We start from the raw sequence: 13,531 nt of genomic DNA, 5'->3' as shown, positions 1-13,531 counted from the left end.
GGGAGAGAATGGAGCAAGCGTCGCCCCATTGGCACGAATCAATAGAGCAGGAGAACGAGCCCGCTGCCCGCTGCTGCGCGTCACCACAACGAGCTCGCCCGCGTTCGTGTTTGGAGATGACAGAACACACAGTCCAGAGCAGAACACGACATGACATCACCATCACAAATCCGCGCACACGGGACCCACTGCGACACAGTCCCCGCTGGAGATGAATGCAGGCAGAGGCAGGCGACGAAGTAGAGCACGTACCAGTGACGGGAAGCTGAGCACACGAGAGAGCGCGCGCCGGCGAGAGAGAGAGAGAGTGAGAGAGTGAGAGTGTGTGTGTGTGAGAGAGAGAAAGAGAGAGAGGGAGAGATCAGGCGCCTCTCCGGTAGAGATGTATTCCAAGAGGGTTGTCAAATCAAGAGGTTGGAATAAAGTTTGAATATATCTGCATTATAAGACAAGCCAATTTAGAGAAACCCTCGCCAAGTCCATCTGACCATAGAGATGCAACCAGAATAGAAGCTACGTGCAGAGATGATGGTGTCTTCACATCAACATCTCATGCATGTGTGTGCACACGCACACCCCAAGGAAGAATCTGATGATGTTCATCCCCTACGTGTGTCTCTCTGAATCTCTCTCTTTGAATCTCTCTCTGAATCTCTCTCTAAATCTCTCTGAATCTCTCTCTCTCTGCCTCTCTCTCTAAATCTCTCTCTAAATCTCTCTCGCTCTGAATCCCTCTCTCTGTATATCTCTCCCACTCTCTCTCTCTCTCTAAATCTCTCTCTCTTTTGCTTGTGCTCTCTTGATCTTTCTATCTCGCCGCTCGCCGCGATCCGTCCCTACGGCAGGACACACATCTTTCTCTCTTCAGGTCTTTTTGCTGCTCCTCCTCCCTGCTCCCTCCTCCTCTCTCTCTCACCCCAGAAGCAGCAGGCCTCCAGATTCTGCACTTGAAATGAGGAAAAGGGCATACTTCGTTGGTTCGATAGTGTGTCGATGGGCAGACTATGCATAAAGTGGACGGCGCACACTTGAAACGCCAACACGACATTTCACACAGCTGGCCCAGCCGGAAAAAAAAAGACCCCTCCACATAGCGATGCTGTACCCCCATTCTGTCTGAACCTTTGGGTCACGACCCTAGAGCTCATCCCCATCATCCACACCACCGACTGCCACTTCACTTGTTGGAAGATTTGACCCATCAACCTTGATGTGTGTGAGGCACGGAACCGAAAAAGAGAGAGAGAGGGACTGATCGTGTTTTTGTTTCTTTTTGGGTTCGCCGAGCAAAGCACGGGGAGCGAAAAACGCATCACAAAAAATGAGCAGCAGGTGCAAACAATCACCAACACCATCACACAATTCACAAACAACATGATACAAGAGCACGCCTGATTCCGCCTCTCCCAGAGACAACGCATGCGCCGCCGCCCCGCCAGCGTCACCACTCACATCCTCCAAAGACATCAAACCCACACCACGCACCACGAGAGCACGGATCCAGGAAAGAAGAGAGGACAGGTGAAAGGAGACACGAGACAGGACACGACGAGACATGGCAAGACAGCCACAAGAAAGCCACCAAACCAGACAACGCCAGAAAACATTGCAGCAATCCCTGCAAGCAGCCCCTGGAAATTAAAAGCAGAAGAGAATGACACCCGCTCAACGCCAAATGAGGTCGTCCTGACACGAGCACGGGTCAAGCCACCACCAAAAGGCGTGAAGAGGGTCATGTCTCCCTGGAGGCTGCTGCTGGTTCAGCGAGAATGATCAACAGACAAAAGAGACGGACGGGGAAGGGTAGCCAACCACCACATGGCCAACATGTGACGGAAGAAGCGCAGCAGCGGCTCAGAACTTAGTTGTCGTCACCGGCATCAACATCACCCGACGAGTCCGAGGTCCATAGCGTCAGGTTGTCACGGAGCAGCTGCATGATGAGGGTGCTGTCCTTATACGACTCCTCGTTGAGGGTATCGAGCTCGGCAATGGCCTCATCGAAAGCCTGCTTGGCCAGAGAGCAAGCCTCATCGGGGGAGTTCTTGATCTCGTAGTAGAAGACGGAGAAGTTAAGAGCCAGACCCAGGCGGATGGGGTGGGTGGGAGCCATCTCAGCTTGGCTCAGGTCAAAGGCCTCCTTGTAGGCGGCCTGCGAGTCGTTGACAATCTCTGAAAGAAAAAAAAACGAAACAATCCCCAATCACATGGCCAAGAAGCCAAAGAAAAGAAAAGGCGGGTAGCGCATGAGTCGGATGTGGATCAGAAGCACAGGCACAACATAGAACCATGCAGACGATATTGAGAAGAATAACGATACAGTTGGCAAATGACGAGCAACAAACGCACCGTCACGCTCGTTGCCGACGGCAACCTCGGCGAGGTAACGATAGTAGTCACCCTTCATCTTGAGGTAAAACACCTGTTTTGTCGTGCCCGACAAACAACGATCAAGGGTCATGATGAGAATGCGAGGCTCGCAAGACTCGTGATGGGATGCAGGTTGACAGGGTGAAAGACATCAGATCAGGCAAAAGCTACGCACTCTGCTCTCAGCCGACGAGGACTTGGGGATGAGGTGCGAGTTGAGCAGCTCCTAAAACAAGCGGGGCACAAAGTGTTAAGACCTGGTTTGGGGAAAAAAAGGACTCAACCTTGGAGCCTTGCAAACAGCATTAACCAAAACAAAACAACAACCAAAAAAAGCCTGAGCGAAAATGATCAAACTTACGAGGACCTGCTCGCAGATCTCCTTGAGCTCCTTCTCAATGCTCTCGCGGTACTCGCGGGCCATCTGTTGCTTGCGTTCCGAGCCCTCGGTCTTGGACTCGATGGAGGAGATGACGCGCCACGAGGAGCGGCGGGCACCCACAACGTTCTTGTAGGCGACGGAGAGAAGGTTGCGCTCCTCGTTGGACAGCTCGCTGTCCATCTCGGTGACCTTCTTCATGGCATTGGCCATGTCATCGTAGCGCTCGGCCTGCTCGGCAAGCTTGGCCTGCGAGACGATATCCTCACGGTCAGTCATGATGTTGGTCTTCGGTTGGTTGTCCAAGATTCAACGTCAGCACTGCCAATCGCAAGAAAAATAATGTCAAGTCGCCGTGTCCAGAATGAGGAGCAATACATATGGGGCAAGCAGGGACAAAGTTCAATGAGAGTTGAGCAAAGTGCGCTGCAGTGGATGAGGACGGGAAGAGAGGGCAAGCGCCAAGATGTGTGTGGGTTGTGGGTGTCAGTGATGCATACGATGGCCATTCACACACGAGCAAAGTCCCAGCACACATGAGAATGCTCAACCCAATCTGAACAGCAACGTCCTGGCGCCAATAACACCCAGACTTTGGGCGAGCGAGTGCAGACCACAGCCATTGATTGGGCTTGTCACCAAGTGAACCAACGGGTCGTCATCCAAGTGTTTCAACAAAAACAAAAAAACAGGGCAGCACCACCACTGACACCAGGGACGCCAGAACATCCGAGAAAAAAAAGACGGCCGTTGAACGTCAGCAAGAGGTCATTGCACGGCATGGACCGCGAGCACTGGACCAATGCCAACGACCTGCTTTAAAGACCTTGACCCTGCTGCGACGATGCCAACGATACCACGACACTTACGTACAAACAGAGAGAGACTGAGAGGAAAAAACACCAGAGCGCGAGCGACCAAGATAACAACGGACAAAAAAAACAGGCGAGGAAAGAAACCTGCCGGAAGAGATGGCAGGGGCTCTAGTGTGGTTTCAAGGGCACGAATGGGACGAGCGTGGTATGTATGGGTGCGCAAGACAATGTGCATGTTGTTTGGAGCAGCCAGGATAGAGTCGGTGGCACGGTCGGGGCAGAGACGCGGCTGCCATTTGACACTCAAGTCGCGCCCGACCAAGGCTTGGCAGGGTGAGTTGGATCTCACACCCGGCAACACCCTCTGCTTGTGTTCAACGTTACAAGTACCACACACGACTGCACATCCTCTCAGCCATGATTCTTTTGTTTCCGGTGGGAGGGGATCACAGTGGGTACTCACGCAACACCAAATTGGCGGGAAAATTAACACTGGATAGCATTCACTTTCATCTCATGCGCGAGCGAGGGCTCACAGTGTGTGTTAGTGTGTGTGTGCTCGTGTGCGGTTACTGGACTGCGCGGTCACTTACGTTGTCAAGCGCCAAGGGTGGCTTGTGTTGCAGTAACCTTAAGCTTATGAATTGAACGAGAGTTGGGAAAAGAACAAAGAAAGGGAAGTAACGGGGTAAGCAGCGGTCATGCATGGGTGTTGTAACGTAACGGGAGGAGGTGGTGGGGGTATTGGTCAGTGAAGCGGTGCGCCGGGAAAACTTGAAGGATCAAGTCACTTTTTTTGGTGTCTCGACTATAAGGGTTTCTCGGAACCGATATTTTTAGCGGGGTCTTGGCAGAATCCACACACTTTTGGCCGAAAGAAGCAAGACCTTAGGAGTCGTTTGGAACTACACTTGGTAGCGAGGTGGGGTCAAGAATAAAGGTAAATCCACCATTACAGCAACAGCCAAAGGTGTTGGGGACAGGAGGGTGCTTACTTCCGGAACAACATTCAAAAACAAAAGACCAGCTCAGGGGGTCAAATCGGTGGGGTCAGCTTGTAGTGGACTACATCGGCTTCGCCTATGATTAGACGAAACGGATAAGAATACGCTGACCCCAAAACTTTGTTGTTTTTTGCCCGGCCTGGCCCTCAAACTGCGGACATGAAGCTGCTGGCCGCCGCGATCGCCGCGAGCGAGGTGTGTGTGTGTGTCTGGGTGTGTGTCTGGGTGCGCGCGCCTGTGCCTGTGCCTGTGTCTGGGTGTCCCGTTGCCTCCCCCGCCTCCGCCTCCGCCTCCGCTCCCTTGGCCGCTCGGCTCTCGCCCCGAGCAGGCTTGTGCCCGTGGTTGTGGTGGTCCATTTGTATGGGTGTGAACTTGCGGTCGCGATCAGAGCCGAGGACAGGAACGCCATGCATGGCCTCTCACGCGCCCACTTGCTGACTGTGCTCGCACGTTGGTGCCGTCGTGGGGCGGTCAGTCGGCGCTCCTCCCACCCCTGGACGTGCGCGTGAGGTTTGTTTCTTCGCTCTTTGTCGAGTGTGAAGGGGGGCGGGGGCTTTTTGCAAAACATGTCTGATAACCTTTGAAGCAACGCGCCCCCTGCCTCCCTGTCCCCCTCAAGAATCCTCCAACGCCCAAAAAGGATGCTCATGCCATGCCTTGCTTGACACAAATGTGCACGCACAGCGCGGAAACGGCCACGCTTCATGGTCTCGAGCACAACCAGCGCCTGGAGCTCATTCGTCCGCAGACCCCGGTGGTACCACCGTCAACCACCCCCGCAGCAGTTTCGCCGCTGACCCGGGCTCGCGTGCGCGTTGTCCTGCACCGGGATGCACCCACGCATCGCATGCTGCTCCCCCCGGCCCTGCTCCTCGCTCTCGACCTGGCTGAGAATGAGCCCATCTCTTGGACGGTTGCAGAGTCAGCGCCAGGTGCCTTTGCCCCCGCCACCCGCGTGGCCCTTCGAGGCCCTGCCCTGCGTGCTGCCGCCCTGCAGCGCGACCCTGCTCTGAAATCCAGCCTCCACCAACTCCTTCTCGGTCATGCCCTTGCCCCGGTCTGTTCATTTCCCTCCCCTCCCCCGGCCTCTTCCCAGCGGGTTCTCCCCATGGCCCTCGCTCTCATGGCGCTCTCTGCTCATGCCACACACCCATCGGCACCCCGTCTGTCTATGCTGCCCATGCCCTCCCGTCGCCACCAGGGTTTGCTGGTGGATGCTCAGGTCTGGGGCCTGCGCACCCGCCTTGAAATATGTGCCGTTGGCCTGGCCCGCCGCCCTAGTACCAATGCCGGTGTCCATGCAGGAACGTCCTCAATCCCGCTGCACCAAGCCCTCCATGACCTGACGCTCCAGCCGCCCGTCTCGGTGGATAAAGCGCCTGCCCGGCCCTTCTGGGGTTTTGTGACCCCGAACACCCGACTCGAGTTTGTGGACGACATTCCTGACCTTGCCGCCGGTGCTGGCGATGATGCCTTTGCCCTCGTCGGGGGCCTGGAACAGCAAATTACCACACTCAAAGAACTCGTCATGCTTACGCTCACAAATCCCCAAGCCTACCACCAGCTGCACGTTCGGCCCCCCACCGGTGTCCTCATGACAGGGCCCCCAGGTAGGAATAGTTTGTGCACTCCAAGCCCCACCTGCAAGCCTGCGTTCATCACACTTGGCATCTTCTTGTGCAACTGATGTACCCTGATCGCGTATCTCTGCGCCTGACCCATGCAGGCACTGGCAAAACGCTCTTGGCTCGTACCCTGGCTCGTGCCTGTGGTGTGCATGTCGTACTGGCGGATGTGACTGGACTCATCTCGCGCGTTGCTGGCGAAACGGAGCAGCGCATCACTGCTCTCTTTGACGAGGTTTGCCTGTGCTGCCCACCCCCTCTCACCGGATAACCCCTTGCCCACCATGTTGGCCACGGCTGTGATCTCTGCCTGATGACTGTGCTCGTGTCCGTCAACTCTGCCGTGCCTCGCCCACCAGGCCCGCAGCAAGGCCCCAAGTTTGGTGTTCATTGATGAGATTGACGCTCTCTGCCCCAATCGCGCCCAGGCTGCGTCGGAACTCGACCGCCGCATCGTCACCATGTTCCTCACGCTCATGGATGGGCTCTCCGCACGCACCACATCCTGTCAGATCCCCCTTGCCTGCCTTTCTCGGCCTCCGCGCGCGTACCAGCCTTTGACCCATCACCCGTCCAATTCAAGCCCACTCACCCACACACAAAAATCCCAACTTGATGCCCTTCCCACAAATTGCACCGCAGCCCCCGTGGTCGTTTTGGCCGCCACCAACCGCCCCGACGCCTTGGATCCAGCCCTGCGTCGCCCCGGCCGCTTTGACCGTGAACTTCACGTGGGTATACCCACCGCGCCCCAACGCCAGGCCATCCTCGAGGTGCGTATCTCGCCCGGTCGAACGGCCCAATCTGCAGGCAGCCCTTTTGACACCCAGCAGTCTCTTGACGGTTTTGGCTGCGTTGGCTGGTTTTGGGCTTTGTTCTTCTCCGTGCCTTTGGTGATCCCCCATGTGTAGGTTCTGCTGCAGCGAGTACCACACCAAGTCGACTCGGCCACGTTGGCCGACGTTGCTGCAAGAGCCCACGGCTACGTCGGCGCAGATCTCACTGCCATCATTGCCGTACGTCGTCTACCTGCCGCCGAGCCAAGGCCTCCTTAGCCGCCGAGCTTGGTTCTTGACTCTTGTCCTGGCTCAATCCGCGCCTTCCTGCTCTTCCGACCGCCCCTTTTTGTTGCAGACTGCTCGGCAAGAGGCGGTGGAGCGGCATTTGGCCCAAGGTGATTCAGGGAGTACTGCCCTGGCCCAAGTGTCCCTGACCAACCACGACCTGTTGCTGGGTCTGACCAAGGTACGCCCCCGCGTTCTTCCTGGACGTTTGTGGTGCAATTACAGCCTGGATTCGGCCGCTCATGATCGTCGCCTGTCCACACCCGATCATGTGCAACGACGGTGGGTTGATAGGTACGGCCCAGCACCATGCGTGAAATCGCCATCGAGGTGCCTCAAGTTCGGTGGGAAGACATCGGGGGCCAGACCGAAACCAAGCGCCAGCTGATTGAGGCCGTTGAATGGCCCCTTAAGCGGCGCGATGACTTTGCACGATTTGGCATCACCCCACCCCGTGGCATCCTGCTCTATGGACCACCCGGCTGCTCCAAAACCCTCATGGCCAAGGTCGGTGCTCGCACGTCAACCCAGCATCATGTCAACGACCACGCTGGGTCCCTTATCGGTCCGCCTGCATGGCGCTATAGGCTTTGGCCACGGAGAGCGGCCTCAATTTCATTGCCGTCAAGGGTCCTGAACTCTTCAGCAAATACGTGGGAGAGTCAGAACGCGCTGTTCGCGAAACCTTCCGACGAGCCCGAGCGGCTGCGCCATGTGTCGTCTTTTTCGATGAAATCGGTGAGTAGTGCCAAGGCACATGCTCGGCGCCGTGTGCATGTTACCGTGGCTCACGGACCCGCTCGGCCTGCTGCCGTGTCTAGACTCGCTTGGCGGCAAGCGTGGCAAGACGGGAGGTGGTGTTGGGGATCGTGTCTTGAGTCAACTGCTGACAGAGTTGGACGGTGTCACGGCCCTCAACAATGTCACCGTGCTGGCGGCCACCAATCGTCCAGACCTCGTTGATAATGCCCTCCTGCGCCCTGGACGGTACGAGGATCACTATGCCATGACATGACCTGTGCAGGTGGGGGCAGATGAATCCGCCGCTTACCAACTTTGCTCTGGGGCACCATTTTGACGTGAATCATAGGTTTGACCGCCGCATTTACGTGAGCCCTCCAGACGAGGCAGCGCGACAGCACATTCTGGCCCGACAATTGCAAAGCGTGCCCCATGCCGATATTGACGTTGCGGCGCTGGTCGACGCGACAGCAGGTCTTTCAGGTGCCGAGGTAGCGGCGCTCATTCGATCAGGTGAGTTGAAGTGATGCATGGCGCTTGTTGCGTTGGCAGTTTGCGGCGTCGCCTCCCAACTGCAACGGCCACGATCGCTGACTGGTCTGTATCTGCTCCTCTGGCGCAGCATCGATGCGTGCTTTGGTCCGCAGCGCGGACAAGAGCGCCGCCGTTGTATCCCAGGCGGATGTGGAAGCGGCGCTCAGCGACACAGCCCGCAGTATCACACCTGCGATGCTTGCTTTCTACGACGGCTATCGCCGGCAATACGCCGCTGTGCGGTGAATATCTGGCCCGCTGCGCTTGGGCAGACGCCCTTCACCGTCGGCATGATAACTTTTCCTTCCTTTCCAACAGCAAGCCCGAGCAGTAGATGAGGGGAACGACTGGGGCGACTGAATAAGCTTTCCGCAACCAGCGCCGAGCGCTGCTGTTGCATTTTGCACAAAAGCCGTGTTCTTCTTCTTCTTCTTCTTCTTGCGCATTCCCACACTCGGATCGCCACCGAAACGGCGCCGAACCGACATCTTTTCAATTGCAAATCCGACTCCCCTTTAGTTCTCGTAGATCAACAGGCGCTATGTCTCCTCCTCCTCATACGATTGGTGTATCCCCACTAGCTCTCTCTGAAAAGGCGAGGTGCGTCTCGCATATCTTCACGCCTGCCCTCAACCCCAATCAAATTCGTCATTGGTCCAAGTAATAGGAGTCCAGTTTTGACGGTCCGCACAGCAGCCAAAAGATCACAAACACAAAAAATTATACGAAAATCAACCAGAAATTCATGCAAAATAAACATCGACGAATCTCTAAGTTTCCATTGCTATCCCCTTGTTTCGCTGTCAGTGTGAAGCTGCATCGCTTCATCTCTCTGACACACACACACACACACACTCTCTCTCTCTCATTTCTCTCTCTCTCTCTCTCTCACACACACGATGGCGGATCCGGAATTGGAAGCACTGCGGCAGCGCCGGCTGGCTGAACTTCAAGCGCAGGTACGTGGCGGGCTGTGTGGTGTGTGTGTGTATCTATGTGTGGTGTGTGTGTGAAGGTGGAGGGTCGCATTTCCCGGGAGACCAAGCACGGCGCCTTTGGCGGTTGCGAAGTTGGGGCTGAATGTGTGTACGCATGCCTGGTCTGTGCTCGTGGTGACTTCAGGGGGGAGGCCAGGGCCCATCGCCCGAGGAGATGCAGCGTCAGCGGTGAGTGGCGCAAGAATGGCATTTTTGGATTCGCCGTTGTTTTCAGTGAGCCATCTGTGCTGACGTTTGCACGGACAGGCGCGAGCAAGAGCAGGCCAAGAACTCGATGCTGGCCTCTATTATGGACCCCTCGGCTCGCTCTCGATGTGCGAAACCTGCGCTTCTCCTGCTCCCTCTGCGCCCGCCGCTCCCTCCTCTCACTTCCAGCGCTCATCTTGTGTTGTGCATCTTCTGACTTGTCTTGTAGTGGCGAGCTTGCGTGCCGTCAAGCCTGAGAATGCCGCCATGGTGGAAAACTATCTCATTCAAGCAGCACAGCGTGGTCAACTCCACGGCAAAGTAAGCGAAAGGGCGGGCTTCAAGTGCCCTCTCTCCTTTGCATGCGCTGCCCCGTCGTCCACCTCCCACACCCTTCATACCTGACCGATCTGCTTGCACAATACTTTAGGTGGGAGAGGAAGACCTCAAGCACATTTTGGCACAGGTAGCCGAGCGAACCGCTGCCAAAACCACCATTAGCGTACGTCCCAGTTTTATTTGTTGACACGCTTGCTCCACCCCTGCTGTCTTTTGTGGCTTGCTCCAACACACGGGGTCTGCGGGCGTTGACGCGCTTCCTTCTTCCAGTGATGCTGCTTTGTGATGGATGTCAAAGTTCTCATTGCTCTGCTCATCTTTTTCCTTTATTTTGTCCCAGTTTAACCGTCGGCAGCTCGCGGGGTTTGAAGACGACGATCAAGACTATGGTCGAGGCCTGCGTCGTGGTGACGATTCTGACTCGGATTCAGACTGAAAGCACCTCTTGTTCTTCTTCTGCCTGACCGGCCCTGATTTCTGTGCATCTGGTCCAGGGCGGCGCAAAGAACCCAAAGTTGGCTCCTGGCCACCACTGGGTTGCGTGTCACTCGAGAGCGGCATTTTTTGTGTCATGGGTGCCGTTTTCTAATCCCGTTGGGTTTCGCTCCATGTTCCGAAATTCCAACCTTTTCAACACAACTTGCCGAGAGAGCGATGGGGTCTTTGTCAACCAATTGGTCATGGAAGAGGCATCAAAACTCAATTAAGCCGGTGCAAGACAAATTCGGTAAAATAGAACGTAGGCAGTAGCTTGGTGTTGCTGATGGGGAATTGACACCATTTGCTCAAAGGCATATTGTGATGCATACTCCACCATTTCATCATCAAAGCGCACCCATTCCATGTCGGCAGGAATGGCGTTGAGTTCGGCCTGCTCCAGCACGGCCGCCTCATTCAGCGGCGACGATGGCAACGATGGCAGAGGTGTCACAGCGTCTTGTATCCGCGCTGGTGAGGCACGATTTGAACAATCTAGGTCCATACCCAACTCGGTATCTTTCAACTCGCAATCACTCCCATTGTTGCCACTCGTGCTATCCTCGTCTCCATCCGGACTGTTACATTGCAGGGTGGTGGCCGATGTTGGTGTCAAAGGCAGCTCTGCCGCTGGCGCGCATGGCGTAAGGGCGGCTTGTTGCGCCAGACCCCCTTGGATCGTCCTGTCATGTGCTTGCCAAGCATCAATGGGATTGCCGCCGCCCAAAAGACCGGGACGCGCAGCGTACGCCGGCTTCAGCTTTTGGGCAGAAGCCCCTCGGGACAGGGCAACCCCAGTCCTGTCCTCCATCTCAGCTGCTGCTTGCTGCGCTGCTTGATGACGCAGCAGTGCCTCACAAGACCAGCCTTGCGTCGCATGCTGCAGCTCTGCACGCCGAACCATGGCAAAATAATGTCCAGAGTAGGCTGTTTGCCCCCGATGAAAGATGGCGCTACATAATCGATAGCGGTGACGGGGTTGTTCTGTTGCTGCCTGGCCACGCATGGGGCCCACGGGATGGCGCCCGTGCCCTCGCATAAAGTCATCCATGGCTATTTGTAAGGGCACATGGATAGCTGTCTTTTTCTGCAATCAGCGGTGCAGACACATGTGCCACCTGAACGTGAGAGGCCCTCAGCAAGCAAGTGTATCGAGCGAGAGAGCGGGAGAAGGAGCGGAAGGCACAAAATGGGGGGCAGCGTGAGACAACGACTTGCCTTGGCACCAAGGTGATCGGAGCGATTGAGGTGAAGGGTGAGCACAGGGGGCAAGTCGGCCACGCTCATCTCTCGCGTTGCCTCTTGTTTGGCTTGGCATTGCTCGCAAAAGATCTTGTCCGCCCCCACCATGCGCTCCCGCTTTCCAAACAGCTGCGCCAAACAAGCCTTGAGTGTTTGCGGCTCAGAGGGGACCGGAATTGAAATGTCATGAAAAGCCTCGCGTCGATCCGAGCGGGCGTCACAGGTAAGGCAACGGGTGGTGTACAACATGTGGCCTTCAAAGAGGCTGCCAGTGAAGGGTATCTTGGGTTCGGCGCTCGAGTCTGGCGGGCTGCTCGCTTGGTGAGCAATTGGTGCCGTCATCGGTCCATCCACTTGAACAATGTTGTCGTCCAAGCTGCCACTGGCATCGGCCACGAGTATGGCATTTTCAACGCTTGACGAAAGCTCTCGTTGCTGAGATATTGAGCCTTCATCCCGGCCCGTGCTCTCTGCACTTGAGATGCGGATCGCAAAATCTGTCTTGTCTGCTGCATCGCTTCTTGAAGTGTCGCTACCGTCATTGTCAACGACCCCATTGCTACTTGCATCGCCGCCAGCTTCATCTCCGTTGTTACCTTCGTCTTCCTCGTCGTCATCTTCGTTGGCATCTTCATCGTCATCAATCACCACAGTACTGGCGGTTGCAGCGCCATACTCGTGTTCCGGTGCCAGGGCGCTTGCCTGTAAATCAATATCTGGGAGACTGTTTGATCTCGACCCGGAACCTGAATCAGAAGGCGTTGGAGCGTTTTCTGTCTCCATCTACAACACGGTATCCCATGAGAACTCTGGTGACAAGGCCAGAGCTGATAAAAGTCTCAGATAGGCCCATTTGCGAGGCAGTCAGGGCACGGCTTCAAGAGACACCGCGAAAGCAAAAAAAAAAAAAAAAGAAACAAAAAAACAAAAAAAAGCAAACAAACACCATGACATCCAAAAACATTACCTTCTGCACTTGAAGCCAATTATTGTGATATTCATCCTGAGAATCGCCAAATGGCCCAGATTCTAGCATGTCAAGGTCTGCCTGGTCCACGAACGACAGAGATGCAGATGCATCCGTCAGTTCTGGTTCATGATCCAACTCGACGGGACGGCCTAAACTGGACGATGGAAGGAGAGGCAGGCTGGCGCGGCGCAGAGCAGTTGGAGCTTCTGCTTGCTGTCCATCCGCAGAGCTGGGCACGGAGGCAGGCTGAAGCGCTGCCTCTTGAGCTTCTTGCAAGTGGTTTAATAAAAACCGCAAGCACTCTTGAGCGTCTTGTTGCATGAAAGAGTCAAAGAGCGCATTGGCCACGCTAGTGATTGATCAAAAATGAAAAGTCAATGAGCAATTTATCGCGGTGAGTCTGCTGCTACAAAACGTCAGATGGGATTTTTTTTTTGGGGGGGGGGGGGGGGGGGGATATCTCCCTCTTGCGCGCCAATCGGACCACCATCGGTTGGTCCTCCCCATGCTTGCCATGCAAGGATCGACACTTTGATGTTAGCTCTGGACGTTAGCCCTGACCACGGACATGCTTTTGATAGAGTCTGCACGAGGCCCTCCCATGGTGGCGAAGGCGCGGCGGCGCGGGTTTGACCGCGGCTCGCCGCGACGCAACATTGAAACTGTGTGCGGGCCAACCGTCTTTTGGTGGTTCTTTCCCGTTCTTAGCAGGTACCATCATTTGTGCTGCTACTAGGCTCTCTGTTGAATATTTACATGTTAGTTCAACCGACCTGTACTCAGCTGA

General features: G+C 55.7%; 4 protein-coding genes across 4 annotated transcripts in view; 2 read left to right on the top strand and 2 right to left on the bottom strand.

Annotated features, from left to right (window-relative positions):
* Positions 1–1,256: 1,256 nt before the first annotated feature.
* Positions 1,257–3,636, bottom strand: MONBRDRAFT_38193 (uncharacterized protein). The gene is made up of 5 exons (XM_001748129.1): positions 3,623–3,636; positions 2,732–3,070; positions 2,546–2,596; positions 2,350–2,422; positions 1,257–2,172 (listed from the first exon to the last, which is right to left on the bottom strand). The coding sequence occupies exons 2-5, from the start codon at positions 3,026–3,028 to the stop codon at positions 1,862–1,864; spliced, it is 732 nt and encodes a 243-aa protein (XP_001748181.1). The 5' UTR covers positions 3,029–3,070; positions 3,623–3,636; the 3' UTR covers positions 1,257–1,861.
* A 1,091-nt stretch (positions 3,637–4,727) lies between these two features.
* MONBRDRAFT_10442 (uncharacterized protein) lies at positions 4,728–8,778 on the top strand (the record flags this gene model as incomplete). Its single annotated transcript, XM_001748212.1, has 11 exons — positions 4,728–4,763; positions 5,188–6,178; positions 6,295–6,428; positions 6,553–6,966; positions 7,105–7,209; positions 7,328–7,438; positions 7,552–7,764; positions 7,845–7,995; positions 8,079–8,244; positions 8,348–8,511; positions 8,621–8,778. The coding sequence occupies 11 exons, from the start codon at positions 4,728–4,730 to the stop codon at positions 8,776–8,778; spliced, it is 2,643 nt and encodes an 880-aa protein (XP_001748264.1).
* Positions 8,779–9,421: 643 nt separating this feature from the next.
* Positions 9,422–10,842, top strand: MONBRDRAFT_38192 (uncharacterized protein). The gene is made up of 6 exons (XM_001748211.1): positions 9,422–9,491; positions 9,655–9,698; positions 9,777–9,844; positions 9,946–10,037; positions 10,147–10,218; positions 10,396–10,842. The coding sequence occupies exons 1-6, from the start codon at positions 9,432–9,434 to the stop codon at positions 10,489–10,491; spliced, it is 432 nt and encodes a 143-aa protein (XP_001748263.1). The 5' UTR covers positions 9,422–9,431; the 3' UTR covers positions 10,492–10,842.
* A 446-nt stretch (positions 10,843–11,288) lies between these two features.
* MONBRDRAFT_27754 (uncharacterized protein) overlaps positions 11,289–13,531 on the bottom strand; it is a gene marked incomplete at both ends in the record, with an annotated part of 3,421 nt that continues 1,178 nt past the window's right edge. Inside the window, 3 exons of the mRNA XM_001748128.1 lie at positions 11,289–11,526; positions 11,719–12,557; positions 12,742–13,093. Coding sequence (XP_001748180.1) covers positions 11,289–11,526; positions 11,719–12,557; positions 12,742–13,093 — 1,429 coding nt within the window. The remainder of the gene's footprint in view (positions 11,527–11,718; positions 12,558–12,741; positions 13,094–13,531) is intronic.

The sequence above is a fragment of the Monosiga brevicollis genome, genomic scaffold (genome assembly GCF_000002865.3).
Source record: "Monosiga brevicollis MX1 MONBRscaffold_21 genomic scaffold, whole genome shotgun sequence".
Lineage (NCBI taxonomy): Eukaryota > Choanoflagellata > Craspedida > Salpingoecidae > Monosiga > Monosiga brevicollis.
Note: the sequence above shows the minus strand (reverse complement) of the source record. Positions and strands in the feature narration are given on the sequence as shown.